The sequence below is a fragment of the Microcaecilia unicolor genome, chromosome 11 (assembly GCF_901765095.1).
Source record: "Microcaecilia unicolor chromosome 11, aMicUni1.1, whole genome shotgun sequence".
NCBI classification, from domain to species: domain Eukaryota; kingdom Metazoa; phylum Chordata; class Amphibia; order Gymnophiona; family Siphonopidae; genus Microcaecilia; species Microcaecilia unicolor.
The window spans coordinates 125,593,697-125,610,820 of NC_044041.1; the positions used below are offsets into that span (position 1 = coordinate 125,593,697).

Genomic DNA, 17,124 nt, shown 5'->3' on the forward strand with positions numbered 1-17,124 from the left:
ACCATCACCAACATAAAACTTGATCAAACAAAGGCAGTTTATAGATGTTATCAGCTTCCAATTTGGCCATAAAGAGATTTGCCACCGAAGGGGCAAACAAAGCACCCATTGCTATGCCTGATAGTTGCAAAAAAGATCACCATTAAACATGAAGTGATTGTTCTGTAATGCCAAATTTGCCAATTGGAGAATAAATTCTGTTGGAACAGTTATAGGTCTACAACGCTGATTTAGTTCCAGGCAAATAGCCTCGATAGCTTTCATCCGAGGGACATCCAGTGTCACCAAGAAAGCGTTAATTAGAATATCCAAAAGTTCATGTAATTTGTTCAAAAACTGCATAGTGTCTTTAATAAATGATGGAATAGAAGAGACAATCGGAGCCAAAAAAACAATCAGCATATTTACGTACTTGCTCTAGTAAGGAATTTCTAGCCGAGACAATTCGATGTCCAGGTGGATGGTCCAATGTTTTATGAATCTTGGAAAGCAGATAAAAAATCAGAATGGTAGCTTTTGTAAAGTTCAAAAATTGAAACTCGTTAACAAGAAGCCAGATTTTAAAGCTACTGTAGTAATAGCATTAATTTGCTTTAATAATTCTCCAATTGGGGAGTTGTTTTCACTGTTGCTTTTCTGGTGCTTTAATTGGAAACCAGTGATTAGAGCCATTGTGAATGGTCATCTATGTAGAACTTCTAAGGCAGTTGAGGTTTAATTTGTTTAAAATTGATACTCAGATGGCAGTCATTCTCTTCAATGTTCAGAACAAAATACTTTTTGGATTTTCTTAGTGTTAAATTTTGTTCTTTACTCTTGTAATGTAGATGATGTGATACCTGCCAGCAAACTTTCTCAGGTGTAGGTCCCACAGTCTGGAACTCACTCCCCAGAGGAGCTATGACAAACTCAAGACTACCTTAACTTCAGGAAGCAGGTGAAAGCCTTGCTCTTCTCCCAAGCCTTTAATACATGATGTGGCAACTGAGTATCCATATACTTCGCATCTGAGCTAGCTTGCCACCTACTTTGTAACTTAGACCAGTTCTTCATACCTTGTTCAGCTGTACATATAATTTGCCTTCAGTTTTGCTACTCATCTATTTATCCCAATGACTTTGTAGTACTCAACAGTGGTGTTCCTTGGTTGGCTGCCACCTGGGACGGATCACCACTGTGCACCCCTCCCCCCCAGGTGCATTGCTCTTACCTCCTGGGGTGCTGGGAGCAGCCACTTGGCTGTCAGTTCTGCTGTTTCCCTGCTCCCTCCACCCCAGAACAGAACGTACCATCAGAAGGAGCAGGGAACTGGCAGAGCCGACAGCCGCAAAGCTGCTCCCTGCCCCCCCCCCCTGCAGCGTGCACCCGGGGCGGACTGCCCTCACCACCCCACCCATGGTACACCACTGCTACCCAACTTGTCCTGTCTACTGTATATATCTCAATTGCACTTGCCTCTTCAGCTACAGATTAAGATGTTTCATTGTATTAGAATATGAACAGCATTAGAATCATATCTATGTTATTTGAAAATTTTAATGTGTGTATTAAAGTTTTTCATTTGTGTTGTGCTAAGATCATGAGTATTATAACTATGTTATATGAATGTTTTTTTCATACAGCCTATTATGGTATCATTCATATTCTGATGACATTTATCATATTTCTGTTATGGCATTGATTTACAGTGCTGTTCAGTGTTTATATAGTCTAAGGGTAGATATTCAACTAGTGGCAGTGAGGACGTTTATAGCTGCTACCAGCATTATTCCTGGATATTCAGTGCCAGGCCATGTGTGGCCACTGGCACTGAATATTTGGGTTTATACAGCCAACTATTTCTTATATTGGTTGTGTGATATTCAGCACTTAACCATCTAAGAAATACTGCATCTTTTTATGTAGTTTTATGCAGTCTGATTTGACCGCTTAACTTAGGTGATTAAATGCTGAATATCAGCACTTAACCATATAACTGCTGACTCCGCCCCCTGAACCGGCTGCAGTCTGTGGTGATATTCAGTTGCACTGTTCCTTCTAAACTGAGCAGCAGTCCTCCACCTGCAGTCCTTCCAGTAGGGGGTGCTGTTTCACTGTCATATATTCAATAGTGAGGGACAGGCAAGCTCTGCAGGACTCTGGGGAACCTGTCAGTCCCTAGCAATTCAAAACATAATAATGAAGCATCATCCCCCCTCCCCCCACTGGCAGCAATGTAGTTGGAGGATCCCTGCTCAGCTTAGAGGGAACAGTGATCAGCAGATAGCCCTGCACACGTGATTTAATTGGGCAAAAGCAAAGGAACAAATCAGAAGAAAATCTTATATTTTAAAGGATTTTATTCACTACAATAGAAAAAAGAACCAGATTTCTGACACAGGCCACGTTTCGGCCTTTGCAGGGCTGTGTCAGGGTCTGTCAGACTTGTGAGTTCTTTCTTCCTTATGGATAAGGGCATATATGTTTGATATTCTTATCATCATCTATGAACAACAATCATATTGATTACCCAGAAAACAAGGGTAACACTGAAGAACAAGTAAGCTTTGCAGTAATGATGTATGAAGGGACAAAGAATAGTGGCTGGTTGGAGTTTGTGGTCATGGGGCTTGTATTGTGTGTGTTTTGTAACATATGGTAACATATATTAAATGTTTTTTCCTGGGGCTCTGAGGGGGCTGTTCCAGGGTTTAGGTGGATGCTGCTGGCTGTAAAAGGTTTAAAGTTAGTTTGGGAATTGTTAATAGAGTTAGGTGAAGAAAGTGTGAGATGTTTCTTAAATATGATTTTATTTTTCAAGAAATAAACCATGATTAAGTGGGGATTGTACTATAAAATGTTCCTTGCTGTTTCAGGTTAAAATTTGACTTTAAAATGCTCTATATAGGAAGTTTTGCAGTAACTTCTATGGGGGAGGGACAGCAGCCAAGATTCTAAACAGATCAGAAAAAAAACACCAGTCTTTTGCTGACAAGCTGATTGGTTGAGTGATGTCAGATGTTCCACTAGGGGGGGTGAGTTGCCAGGGAGACTGGAGTGAGCAGCCCAGTTGCCAGATGGGCGGTTTTCCCGCCCAATTGGGCGGTTTTCTGCAACCCGATGCGGGAAACTTTTGCCCGTGGCGGGTTGCGGTTTTTTGGGCTTGTTTTGTTTTTTCTGTGCGGGTTTTGGGGCGTTTTTTTGGTCAGCGGGGGGGGGGGGGGGCTAATGGTGTCAGAGGCGGGGTTTGTGATGTTTTGGGCGGGGTTTGTGACGTATTGGGCGGGGCGATGATGGTGGGGGTGGGGCTGATGACAGCGGGAGCGGGGTGACGGAAGGGGTGGGGCTGATGATGGCGGGGGGCGGGGTGATGAAGGTGTGGGGTTGATGACGGTGGGGGTGGGGGTGATGACGGAAGGGGCGGGGTTGATGACGGCGGGGGTGGGGTGTGTGTGGTTTTTGGGCGGGTTTTTGACGGTTTTGTGTGGGAATTTTTTTTTTTTATTTGGCAACCCTGGTGAGCAGGGAGACAAGGGCTGTGAACATGGAGAGAGAGTGAATAAAATGTTTGCTTGGTGTGTGAAATCTAAGAAAAGTAAAGTATATTTTATTTTATGAGTTTAAAGCAGTGCTTTTTTTGTGCCGGTACGCAACGGTACGGCGTACCGGCACCTTTTTTTTTTTTGCTCCCCCCGCCCCGTGAGTCCATGTCCCGCACGCAGTGCCAGCCCCTATTTCCGGCCGCTGCTGCTTCTCTTGTTGAGCAGCAGCGGCCGCAACACAAAGAAAAAGATTTTTTAAAAAACTTCAAACCTGGCTGAAACGCGGCACCCCGGCACTGTAGACAGCCATTAGGCATTGGCTGTTGCCCCGCAGCCGCTCCTCCTCTTGCCTCTACGTCACTGCGCTCCTCCGGGGTCTTCCTCCAGGGGCAGTGACGTAGAGGCAAGAGGAGGAGCGGCTGCGGGGCAACGGCCAATGCCTAATGGCTGACAGTGCCGGGGTGCCGCGTTTCAGCCAGGTTTAAATTTTTTTTAACTTTTTCTTTGTGTAGCGGCCGCTGCTGCTCAACAGGAGAAGCAGCAGCGGCCGGAAATAGGGGCTGGTGCTGCGTGCGTCGCGACTTCGCGCCGTTCGCGGGAAACTTGGCAGGGAGAGGGAAACCAACAGAGGGAAGGATTGGGGAGAGAGAGAAAGAGGGAAACCAACAGAGGGAAGGATTGGGGAGAGAGAGAAAGAGGGAAACCAACAGAGGGAAGGATTGGGGGGAGAGAGAGAAAGAGGGAAACCAACAGAGGAAGGATTGGGGAGAGAGAGGAAGAGGGAAACCAACAGAGGGAAGGATTGGGGAGTGAGAGAAAGAGGGAAAACAACAGAGGGAAGGATTGGGGAGAGAGAGAAAGAGGGAAACCAACAGAGGGAAGGATTGGGGAGAGAGAGAAAGAGGGAAAACAACAGAGGAAAGGATTGGGGAGAGAGAAAAAGAGAGAGAAGGATTGGGGAGAGAGAAAAAAAGGGAAAACAACAGAGGGAAGGATTGGGGAGAGAGGGAAAACAACAGAGGGAAGGATTGGGGAGAGAGAGGGGAAACATGGAAGGATGGGGAGAGAGAGGGAAAACAGATGGAAGGATTGGGGAGAGAGGGGAAAACAGATGGAAGGATTGGGGAGAGAGGGGAAAACAGATGGAAGGATGGGGAGAGAGAGGGGAAAAACAGATGGAAGGATTGGGGAGAGAGAGGGAAAAACAGATGGAAGGATGGGGAAAGAGAGAGGGAAAACAGATGGAAGGATGGGGAAAGAGAGGGGGAAAACAGATGGAAGGATGGGGAGAGAGAGGGGGGGAAAAAACAGATGGAAGGATGGGGAGAGAGAGAGGGAAAACGGAAAGATGGGGAGAGAAAGAGGGAAGACGCTGGATGGAAGAATGCAGAAAGAAATAGGGGAGACACTGGAAGGATGGGGAGAGAAAGCAGAGCTGCTGGATGGAAAAGGGGAATAGAGAAAGACTGGAGAATAAGAGGAAGGGCATGGGGAGAACAAGGGTGAGGAAAAGATGAAAAGCCACAGGTAGATGAAGGAAATTAAAGAATGGATAGTAAGAATGAATTAAATCTGGACAGAGAGAGCCTGAAAAATATTGAAGAAAGCAAAGAAAAAGGAGACAAAAATGACAAATGGCACAGAAGAGTTAAGCGAAAACAAAGGAAAGCAGAATCACAGACTGGGACCAATATGGAAAGAAAAACAGTCACCAGACAACAAAGGTAGAAAAAAAAATCATTTTATTTTCATTTTAGTGTTTGTAATATGTCCAATTTGAGAATTTACATTGGCTGTCTTATTTTGCACTGGGTATACTGGAGCTGTAAGAGCTTACAGAGCTTATTTATAATGAAAAAAATCACGTTACTTTTTTTCTCCTATAGTACTGTAATATTTTCAATGATGTCTGTTTATATGCGCCATGGCTGGTGTAGGGGGTGTGGTTAATGTGGGTGTGGCTATCATATGGGTGGAGCCATATGTGGTGACCCCGCCCATAATGAGTACCGGCACCTTTTTTTCTACAAAAAAAGCACTGGTTTAAAGTGAAATCAGTGACATTGAAAAAAGGGTACTTTGATATTGAAAGTGAGCTGAGGTGAGTGTGAATGTTCCAGTATAGCACTGAATTTCCAGAGATAAGTGATTTACCATTTTAGGGTGAGAGAGGCTTTGATTTGTGGTGGGAATTGTACTACACGAGAAAGCCTATAAGGGTGTCCGGAAAAAAAATGTGTAAGGATTTTGGAAGGACCGAGAGGTGAATCTGATATTTGGAGAAAGTTGCTAGTAGGCAATGTCTGTGTGGAAGGTGTGTTTTGTGCACATGTTCTGATTGCAGAACAAGGTTTGTCAGGTGGCAGTTAAGCCCTGCTTTTGTATCAGTGTTGTATTCTCCAGATTGATCTGATAGCTATGCAGAGTAATGTTATGTATTTGAGTGGGGTTTCTGAGATGAAATGTTGAAACATGATTGGAATAGGGACTGTGTACTGTGTGATGGTTCTGAATGCAGTGCTGAAGCCTGCTAGAGCGTTTAGAATAGGGAAACAACAGTGAGAAACAGGTTTTGTAGTGAGAAAACCTTTAACTTATTTTATTTCAATTAGAGAGTTTGGCCACAGTATTGAGAATTGGTTAATAGTCACCAGAGTGGAGTCAGTTCCTGGACAAGCAGGGAGTTTAAGGGCTTTGCCTCCATTTATTTTCTTTATAAGTGAGGTTTAGGGAGAAGAGATCGGTGAATTATCCCCTGAAGGGTTCCGGCTGAGCTCCAATGCAAGAAAGACCTCACCTAAATAAATTCAACCACAGCTAAGTGACATTTGCAAAGGGTGTTGAATGACATATCATTCTTTTTGGTTTACAACATTTTAAGGGAAAACTAAAGAACAGAACATCAAATATAAAAAATCCATGTTTTCCTGACATGCCCAAGTGTTCTGGGTTCAAGTGAGATCCTTGCACAAACATCCATCATACCCATAAAGACTCAAATTCTGACATCAATAGCAAGGAAGGAGTATTAAAACAAATATCTGATTTTGATAAAAAGACAATTTAAATATTGATCTGAAAAGGTTCTTTTCTGCCTTTTTAGGTGATTTTGTTGAAAGAAACAAAAAAGTTAAGGGTATAAATGTAAAAATACAATTGAATGTTGAATATGTTATTGCAGTTCTATTAAGCCACACACAAATTGTGAATTTGAGTTTATTTGAATGAAAATTTGCTTGCATTTGTATTCAATAAAGAAAAAGATAATTTGCAGAACTGAAGGTGCGGTTCTTCCAGTTCAGGAACAAATCCTAAATTTAGCTTCTTTTCCTCCTTTATTCTTTGAGAGTAAAGGACAAGGTTAGTTTATTTGTTCCACTCCCTCGGCTGTGAGTGTGTGTTCCCTGGATATTCGCCACGACTACAAACATCAGGTATCTGGGAGCACATCACTACAGTCCAGCCGAGAGGGGTGGTAACAGTTTCCCCAAAATCCAGAGTGTTGAGGGTTGTGCCTGCTTTCTACCTTTGCTCTTCCTCAATCCTGGTTTTATAGATTCACCCTTGGGAATGACTAGGCAGAACAGGAAAAGTTCTTAACGATGATGAATCACAGAAGGCAAAAGTAGAGACTAATAGACGATTCACCACTGGAGACGTGAGTCCAACAGTCTTTATTATATCAGAGATAACGACCCGACACAGGCCGTGTTTCGACGCTAAAAAGCGTCTGCATCAGGGGTCAATAAATACACCAAGTAATGAATGCAAAACGAAGAGTCCTGCTTGTATATGTGTTGTCAACTCACTGATCACGTAGCACCAAACAGAATATGCTGGATACAAACTATCAGAGCAAAACTCTGTTGGACTCACGTCTCCAGTGGTGAATCGTCTATTAGTCTCTACTTTTGCCTTCTGTGAATGACTAGATAGGACAGAAGATGAGTTATTGTAGGGATCAATGAGTGGAAACAGAACAGGATCCTGCTAGTCTCTAAAATTCCATCAGAAAATGCAAAAGCAAATTCCTCTGCCATTGTCTCAGCTCCTAAAATCTTAAATGCTTTATATCTGAAACAATGTTCCAGATATAAAACATTAAACACCGTAGATCTTAGAGGGTCCTGAATTTAGTGTAATGGTGGTGTAGGGGGGAGGGGGAAAGGGAGTGATAGTGTTTCTCTCATCCCCATTATCTAACAATGCATTATTGTCTGTGCATTGTCTTCTGAGTGTCCATGTCCCTCTGGATATCTGGATGTACCTCTTCTCCCCTCCCTCTACCCTGTACTTCCTGGCTTAGACGGGGCTGTTCCTGCTGGAGGTTGTCTTCAGCATCAAATCGACCTCTTCAATTCTTTTCTCTTGTTTAGAAAAAGCTTTACATCTTGCCCTGAGTGAAAAAAAAAGATAGAGAAATTTTCAATCAAGATTAAGATCCAGAGCATAAAATTTTCTTTAGGGCTGGTTTTTACGCTTTTTTTTTACCACCTTCTTAAAATTTTCCCTTGCACCAGCTGAAGTTTTGCAGCTTCTGCTCTACAAGATTACTTGGAAGAAGTACTACAGCCTCATTGCTCCTATACTTAATACAATAGAATCTCGATTATCCAACGTAAACTGGATCGACAGGTAATTGGCTAATCGAAAAATTGGATAATACAGAAAAAGTGGATGAAGGATAAAAGAGAGACATATAGTTTATAGTTTATTTAGATTTACTTCAGATCTAGGTGGTTTACATTAGTTGAAAACAAAGAAGGAAAAGGAACTACAATATGTTGGATAGGAAAGAATAGTCAATCACACCAAAGAACACGTAAACAAAAGCATAATACAAAAAAAAAAAAAAACAAGAGCTTGCAGTGGTAAACCACCAGTCAGTTGATGATTAGGGCAAGTTGAAAACCTGAACAAAAATCCAGGCCTTTAGGTTGACCTTGAAACTTTTTTTTTTTTTTTTTTTTTTTTTTTCCAATTTAAAGTTTTTATTGAGAGCTTAACATACATAACACCTCAAAATACTGAACACATATTACATTCCTTGTTGAACATTATTCCTCCAAAGTCAACATTTACATATATGAGTGCATATTTCTCTTTTCTACCTCCCCACTCTCCATTTTTATCCCCCCTCCTCCCTTCCTTGATCTGTTTATTCCCCTCCCCCCTCCCTCCCTTTCCCACCCAACCTAACTCCCTTCCCTTCCCCTGAACATAGTAACTTAAACTTTACATTTCACCCAGTATGTTATCCAAATGTACCCACTCCTCAGCATCTAATTTTAATCGCCCCAGTCTGCGATCTGTTAATTTCTCCATCTCGGCCACTATTTTAATTTTTGCTGCCCATTGCAGTCCAGTCGGTCCCAGTTTCGATTTCCAATGAAAGGCTATAAGGGACTTCGCTGCCGCCAGACTTATGCGTTTTACTCGTCTGTGCCACTTCAAACCCTTTCTGTTCCCTCCCCCCAGGAGGCACCATTTAGGATCACAGGGGAAATCACCCTTCAGTACTCTAGTGAGAGAGCTTGCGACTTCTGACCAAAAAGTTTGGAGGACAGTACATGACCACCATATGTGCCAATATGTTCCCACTGCTTTTCCACACCGCCAACACTGATCATTCGCGTCAGGATACATCTTTTTCACACGGTCTGGCGTGTAATACCATCTGCTTAATACTTTATATGCATTTTCTTTTATCAATACACATATTGACGCCTTATTCACTTCCCCGCATATAGATTTCCATTCATTCTCACTCAGCTCACTCCCTAAATCTCGCTCCCACTCCCTCATATATGGGAATTTAATGAACTCTCCCCCCCTTAAATGGCGATAAAACAGAGTTATACCTTTCCCCCTTTTGCTCACATAACTCCATGTGTCTTCAAAGGTCTCCGCCTTCTCCATTGCAGGACTACCCCATCCCTGCTTACCCACAAAATGTTTAACTTGCAAGTAGGCAAATATATCTGTCTGTGTTAATCCGTTTGTTTCCTGTAACTCCTCAAAGGATCTAATTTCCCCTGAATCTAATAAATCACTGAATTGGACCAATCCCCTGTGTGCCCACCCTGCAAATCCCCTACCCTGTCTTCCCGCCGGAAAGCTAGGCTCCTGAGTGATTAATGCCTTGGTGGATAATATTCTCGTTCCTCTCAACTTATCCCTTTGTGACCCCCAAATCTTTAACAAATGGATGATGAATGGATTCCTCGTTATAAGTTTATAAGTTTTAACAGGTATGGAAGCCCATAATACTCCCTTTAAAGAGTATCCCTTTACAAAATACTGTTCCAACCTTATTAATGCTGTCTCATCTCCCCCACTCCAATCCGTCATAAATTTTAATTGAGCCGCCTCATAATACCATAGTAAATTGGGAACACCTCTACCCCCTAGATCCACTGCTCTCCACATGATCTTCCTAGAAAGTCTGGCCCCCTTCCCTCCCCAAATAAACCGGAATATTTCAGATTGTAATCTAAATATCTCTCCCTTCGGGACTAAGATTGGCAAGGTTTGAAAAAAGAATAATAGCCGAGGGAGCAGATTCATTTTTATTGCTGCTATCCTGCCCCACCATGATAGCCAGCCATGTTTCCATTTACTTAGATCTCTCCGTAATTCTCTAAACAGTGGGATATAATTCAGTAAGTATAATTGAGACAAATCCCTCGGTATCTGAATTCCCAAATACCGAAAGTGCCCTGCTGCTTTTTTAAATGAGTAGGACTCCAGCAAACTATTTACCTCGCTGTCTGAGAGAGTTATCCCCATTAGTTCAGATTTATCATAATTAACTTTAAAGCCAGACATCCCCCCATATCTATCCAATTCCCGTTTAATAATAGGTAGTGTCAATAATGGATACCCAACATAAAACAAGACATCATCTGCAAATAATGCTATTTTATGCTCTGCATCCCCTATCCTCGCCCCTTTAATATCTGCTAGATTTCGCACCCGTTGTGCCAGAGGTTCAATAGAGATTGCAAACAGTAATGGGGATAGAGGGCAACCTTGCCGTGTCCCCCTTTGAATCGTGAACTGTCCTGTGTAACCCCCATTCACTTTTATTCTGGCTACAGGTGATTTATATAGGCATTGCAACCATCCCACAAATCTCTCTCCAAATCCCATTTCACTCATCACCTCCCATAAATAGTTCCACTCAACCCTGTCGAATGCCTTCTCGGCATCCGTTGTCAAAAAAGCCAGCGGCTCTTTACTTTGTTGTGTCCCCCAAAGGATATGTAATGATCTCCTTATATTATCCACCACCTGTCTCTTGGGCACGAAACCAGCTTGATCTTCATTTATCAGATACGGCAGCACTATCCCCAGCCTATTGGCCATTATCTTGGCTAAGATCTTAATATCCACGTTTATCAGGGATATCGGTCTGTATGAGCCACACACTCCTGGATCACGCCCCGGCTTTAACAGAACCGATATCCCCGCCTCGTGCATGCTAGGTGGAAAAGATCCGCCTGTCAAACCACTGTTCCCCACTCTGCACAAGACAGGCACCAGTTCCTTAGAGAAAACCTTATAAAATTTTGCCGTGTACCCGTCAAGTCCCGGAGCCTTCCCTCCTTTTAAATTTTTAATTACTTCAAGCACTTCTTTATGATTTATGGGTTGCTCCAGCATCTCCCTTTGTGATCCTGATAACTGCCGGAGTCCCAACTCCTGCAAATATTGTTGTATTTCCCCTCTGGGAACCTCCGCCCCCTTCGTATACAAAGTCGTATAGTATTGCACAAATTGGTCACGTATAGCCCTATCACTGTACAAAGGAATCCCTCCCTGTCCCTTAATCATTGATATTGTACTTTTAACCTGACGTTGCTTAAGAAAGCGGGCTAGCATAGTACTTGATTTATTACTAAATTCAAAGAATTTCTGTTGCATGAGATGCCTTCTAAATTCCATTTTCCCGACCTGCATTTTTTGTAATTCAGCCCTACATTCTATTAAACTTTGTAAAGCCTCTAAATTGCTTCCCTCCTGATGTTCTGCCTCTAATTGTGCTAATCGTTCTCTAATCTCCAATTCCCTAGTTTCGCGCTCCCGCTTCCGGATTGCTCCATTTTTAATGAGGCGTCCCCTTATTACCACTTTAAGAGCATCCCACAGGCTCCCATCCGACACCTCACCCGTATCATTAAATTCCATATATTCTTTTATGGCCCCCCGGATCTCTGTACAGATCTTATCATCCCCTATTAATGATTCATTCAACCTCCAGTAGGTAGATTTTGTTTCTTGCCCTAGATCTGAGAATTTGATCCATACCGGGGCATGGTCAGAAGCATGAATGCTCTCCACTTCTGTTTCTCCTACCCTTTCCCATAGGGAGCGGCTAACCCATAGCATATCAATTCTTGTGTAGGTCTGTTGTGCATGTGAGTAGAATGAAAATGTTCGTTGCCTAGGATGTTGCAGCCTCCATGCATCAAGGAGATCTAACTCCTTAATTAAAGCCTTTAGCTTATTTCTTTGCGGTTGGAGATTGTCTCCTTCTCCCTTAGAATGATCTAGCCCTGCCCAAGTCATATTGAAATCCCCTCCCATTATTACCCTGCCTGCTGCGAACTGGGCTAATTCTTCTCGAAGAGATTCAAAAAATTGTCCCTGCCCTGTGTTGGGAGCATATAGGTTTATAATTGTTACTGTCTGATTGTATAATTTCCCCTTTATCGCTATGCATCTCCCCTGTGTCTCTGTGTACTTCTCTTCCATGTGAAATGGAACTCCCTCTCTTATATATGTAGCCAGGCCCCCCATTTTGCCTCCCCGTGGATCTGCCAGTGCATAATAATTACTAAAATTTTTCTGTTGCAGCAACCTTTGATCTTTCTTTTGTATGTGTGTTTCCTGGAGCATAATAATATCCCACTTTAGACGCCTGAGTTCATTAAAAATAATACTTCTTTTCCCTGGGTTGTTTAAGCCATTAACATTCCATGTACCCATCCTGACCCCTTCCCCCCTCCCCCCCTTCCCTGTCTTCAACCGGCCTCCCTCCCGTCCTGCCAGTTAGGTCCTGAAGGAAGTGTGTCAACTACTGGGTGCCACTGTGTTCCCGCTTATCTCATTCAATCTCACCCATCCAAACATCCATCCTCCATGCGTTCACCCTTGCCACAACATTTCCTATATTTGAGTCTTAACATTCCCAAACCCACTTCAACAGCTTAATCCTCCCCCCTAATTTTGTCCATTGCCTTCAAGTTTGATCTCCTTGCGCTGGACTGACTGCTCTGGATAGTGCTGTTCATCTCCTGCCTCTTCCAACTGTCGTCCATCTCGATTGCGGCCTGGTCCCAGATCCTGATGTCTCTCCTTTCGACCTCTGTTCCTCTGCCGGAAGATCTTTACATCCCAAGTCTAGCAATGCTCGCCACGCTCCCTCCGTGGTCTGACATTTTTTGGATTGATTGCCCATAGTGAATTGCAGTCCAAAAGGGTAAAGCCATCTGTACCTTAAACCCTTCTGCTGTAGATAAGTTGTCACCATCTTAAAGTCTCTTCTTCTTATCAAAGTCGCCTGCGCCACATCTTGAAAGACTTTAACACTGCAGTTCTTCCATGCTATGTCTCCCATGCTTCTTGCTTTTTTCCATATCAGTTCCTTCACTTGAAACTCGTGAAAGCAGACTATAATGTCTCTGGGTACTTCTCCTCTACGAGGACCAAGACTTCTGTGCGCCCTATCCAACTGCACAGTTTCCAGTCTATGCTCTGATTGGGAGTTCTCCCCCGAATTTGAAATGAATGCACACAATTCCTGAATTACTTTTATACAGTCCCCAAATTGATCCTCCTCAGGGATCCCTTTGAATCTCAAATTACCTCTCCGTGATCTGTTCTCAAGATCTTCCATCTTCAGTTCTAACTCCATTCTGATTCTTTTTTCCTCTTTGAGGGTAGCTTGAACAGTTTGTAGCTCCTCTCCCATTGCCTCAAGGTTTTCCTCATTTAGGGCCACTCTGTTCCCGATCTCTTGAATTTCTCCTCGTAACTCAGCAACTGCGGCTTGAATTTCTTTTTTTGAGGTTACAACCTCCGTTTTCAGTTCCTGAAACCATTTTGCAACGTCCCTCTTAGTGAGCTCCATTTCGCTCTCTGAGCGCTCTTCGTGCTCCAGCTCCGAGTCCGAGACCTCCGCCGCCATTTTGGCTCCGCGCTTCCCCGCTGTCTTTTCTAGCGCCGCTTCCGCCTCTGTTTTTTCCGCTCTGAAGTGGTATTTCTCCAGCTTTTTTCGGGTCGTCATGTTGCCGGACCTTGGCTGATGCTTCAGTGACGCGATTTTCCTTAATTTCTCAGGTGAGATCTTATTTATTATCGAAGCACCTCCGGAGCTTCTCTTTCATGCGGCCATCTCCAGTGATGACGTCACTTCCTCCCGACCTTGAAACTTTTAAACGAAGAGTCAGCATGAATATGCAAAGGGAGGAAATTCCAGAAAGATGGTGCAGCAAGAAAGAAAGTATGGTGTCTTGTAGACTCTAACTGGGCAAACTTAGGGGTTGGGAGAACTAAACGATGATCACTTAGCAGAGTGGGTGAGATGAGAGCATGGTATAGTAAGCGAGGATAGGTATTGGGGAAGACCGATTCAATAGGCTTTAAATGTAAGGGTCAGGAGTATTTGTTACTGCTTTCTCTTTTGAATGCATATTTCAAAAGAGGAAGCAGTAAGAAGAATGTACAAGCTTAATGTGCCCAAAAATCTTACCTAGCACTGCTGCATTTAACTAAACGTGATGCCAAGAAATAGAAAGAAACCCGCATGCATCTCATTAATGACACTGTGTTGTCACCTAGGTATGAATGATAATCCAGAATGTTGGATAAGCAAAGGCTGGATAAGTGAGATTCTACTGTACCACTAAGCCAAGGTCTCTCTGGTCCTGAAGCATTATAGGTCCTACACTCAATACCACTAAGCTGAGGTCTCTCCAGTTCTACAGCCTCATAGATCTCATACCCACTACCGCCCAAGCTTAAATCTCTTCAGTACTACAGTCTCATAGGTTTCACATGCATTGCCACCAAGCTGAACTCTCTTCAGTAGTACATCACTACCACCAAGCTGGGACCCTTCATTACTACAGCCCCACAGATATCAAACTCAGTCCAGTCAGATGAGGTCTCTCCAGTACAACAGCCTTGGAGGTCTCACACCCATTAACACCAACCAAGGTCTCTCTGATACCATGGCCTCATGGGTCCTACATTAAATACCAATATCTGGTCTCTCTAGTACTACAATCTCAAATATCTCATACACATTGTCGCCAAGCTGATCTCCCTTAGTGCTACAACCTCATAGATTCCAGACTCACTACCATCAAGCTGGGCCCAGTCAAAACTACAGACCCATAGATCCCAAACTCTATACCAGCAAGCTGAAGTCTCTACAGTGCTACAGCTTTATAGGTCTCAAACTCACCAGTGCTAAGCTGATCCCTTCCTTGTACTACTACTCATAGGTCCCAAACTAGTACTTCAGCTTTATGGGTCCTACAAAACTAAGCCCTCTGTCCACAGGTTTTGATAGGCTTCAGACTGTGAGGTGCTCTCTATATGAACACAAGTGAATCATGTGATGATAATAATTTGACACAAGAGGAACCTAAGCCAGCACTAACCTGCTCTCCACATCCTCAATGGTATCTGGTAGTGTGCAGTTTTGAGTCTCCATCAGAAAGTAGGCTGCAATCCCAGCTGTGAAAGCTGAAGCTCCATAGGTTGCTGGTGGTAGGGCTGAGGCATATTCACCAATCATGAGGATTACTGGAGCCACCATAGAGCCAACACGTGAATTCATGGAGACAAAACCCATTCCAGTTTGCCTAGAAATGAGAAAGAAGAAGGGTCAGAAAATGACAAGTGGCAGCAGTAGCAGCTGCCAGGACTCCTATGAGAAAGTAGAAGCAAGAAAGTTACATATTGGGGGCCAACTTTCAAAACAGTGGAGAGCAGCTTAAATAACCAAGTGAGTTTTAGCTGGTTAACTTGGGCTACATATCAGAAAACAGATTTAAATCTATTCAGCTAAAACATAGCTGCCTAGGTTTAAGCCAGTTATGACTGTGCCAAGAGAAATCTTCACATCTAGAGACCTAGCTGTCTACTCCGTGGTTGGCATATTTTGAATGTAACCTGCCTTGAACTACTACTGAAAAGGCATCTGCTAATTCCTAGATAACAGTAATAATAATGATAATCCAAAACATATTATCCCTTTCACTTCTTTGGGGTCTCCTCGTCCTCCTCCTCCTCCTCTCTCTCTCTCTCTCTCTCCAGACCATGGCTTTTCTATGACCCTGAGGTAACATGATTGATGGTGTAGCTTAGAGCAATCACAAACACAGTCATACACACAGGGTGTGCAAGCAAATCAAAATACTTTATTCCTATAATTCAGCATGTGCACACTTGTTACTTCAGAGGCTTTAATTCGGCACTAGTAAAGTCTCTTTCTCTTATATTATAGTCCCAGTCATACTCTTCATGAGGCCGTCTCCTAGCCAGGCCCAAACACTGTGGCAACCAATGCTGTCTCAGGTCCCTTCTGGACACACACCAAATTCATACTCTTCAAGAATATTCTGCAAGGTTCTCTTCTAACTTGACAGTCTTCTGTCCATGTTTAATCAACTCCTGGAGGGTGGGTGAGAATTAAACACAGTTTCCCAACCCAGGGAAACTACTGGGCTCTGGCTACTTCTCTTCCCTGACACTTCCCTCAGGTACTGTAGCCTCAGATGCCACACCCTTGGAGACCTCTTGCCTTGAGGTCTCTCTTCTGTAGACTATTTGGCTCGGAGCCTCTCTCGCTACTCCCTTACGGACCACTTGTCTCAGGGCCAGGGGCGTATCTGCTTGGGGCCACAGGGGCCTGGGCCCCCGCAGATTTCGCCCTGGACCCCCCTACCACCGTCAATCCTCCCCCGCCGTCGCCGTCACCTACCTTTGCTGGCGGGGGGCCCCAACCCCCGCCAGCTGAGGTTTGCTTCCTCCTGCCGCTGCCTTTAAAAATATTCCTTCAGCTGGCAGGGGATCCCAACCCCCGCCAGCCGAGCCGAGGTCTTTGAAGTTCTTCTTCATCCTCGTGCTGTTCAAAGCTGCATCCAGTTTTGGAGTCTGACATCGCAGCACGTTGTATGTGCAGGACGTCAGACTCACAGAAACAGAGTCTGAGTCTGACGTCCTGCACATACAACGTGATGTCAGACTCCGAAACTGGATTCAGCAGTTGAACAGCACAAGAATGAAGAAGAACTTCAAAGACCTCAGCTCGGCTGGTGGGGGTTGGGGTCCCCCGCCAGCTGAAGGAATATTTTTAAAGGCAGCGGCAGAAGGAAGCGGACCACGGCTGGCAGGTGTTGGGGTCCCCCGCCAGCAAAGGTAGGTGACGGCGGCAGGGGGGGGGTCGGTGTCGGCGGCAGGGGGAGGGTCAGTGACAGCGGCGGGGGGGGGGCTATAGTGTGCCCCCCACTCTGGCTCTGGCCCCCCCTACCGCCGCAGTTCAGATACGCCTCTGCTCAGGGCCTCCCCCTTGGAGACTTCTTGAGTC

At 44.1% G+C, this 17,124-nt stretch overlaps 2 protein-coding genes across 2 annotated transcripts in view; one reads left to right on the forward strand and one right to left on the reverse strand.

Moving 5' to 3' along the window:
• LOC115480979 (solute carrier family 22 member 6-B-like) overlaps positions 1–865 on the forward strand; it is a 28,250-nt gene extending 27,385 nt beyond the window's left edge. Inside the window, exon 10 of the mRNA XM_030219964.1 lies at positions 828–865. Within this exon, the coding sequence (XP_030075824.1) occupies positions 828–865 (38 nt within the window). The remainder of the gene's footprint in view (positions 1–827) is intronic.
• A 6,659-nt stretch (positions 866–7,524) lies between these two features.
• LOC115480250 (solute carrier family 22 member 20-like) overlaps positions 7,525–17,124 on the reverse strand; it is a 79,741-nt gene continuing 70,141 nt past the window's right edge. Inside the window, exons 9-10 of the mRNA XM_030218783.1 lie at positions 15,194–15,397; positions 7,525–7,917 (exon numbers count right to left, since the gene is read on the reverse strand). Coding sequence (XP_030074643.1) covers positions 7,824–7,917; positions 15,194–15,397 — 298 coding nt within the window. The 3' untranslated portion in view covers positions 7,525–7,823. The remainder of the gene's footprint in view (positions 7,918–15,193; positions 15,398–17,124) is intronic.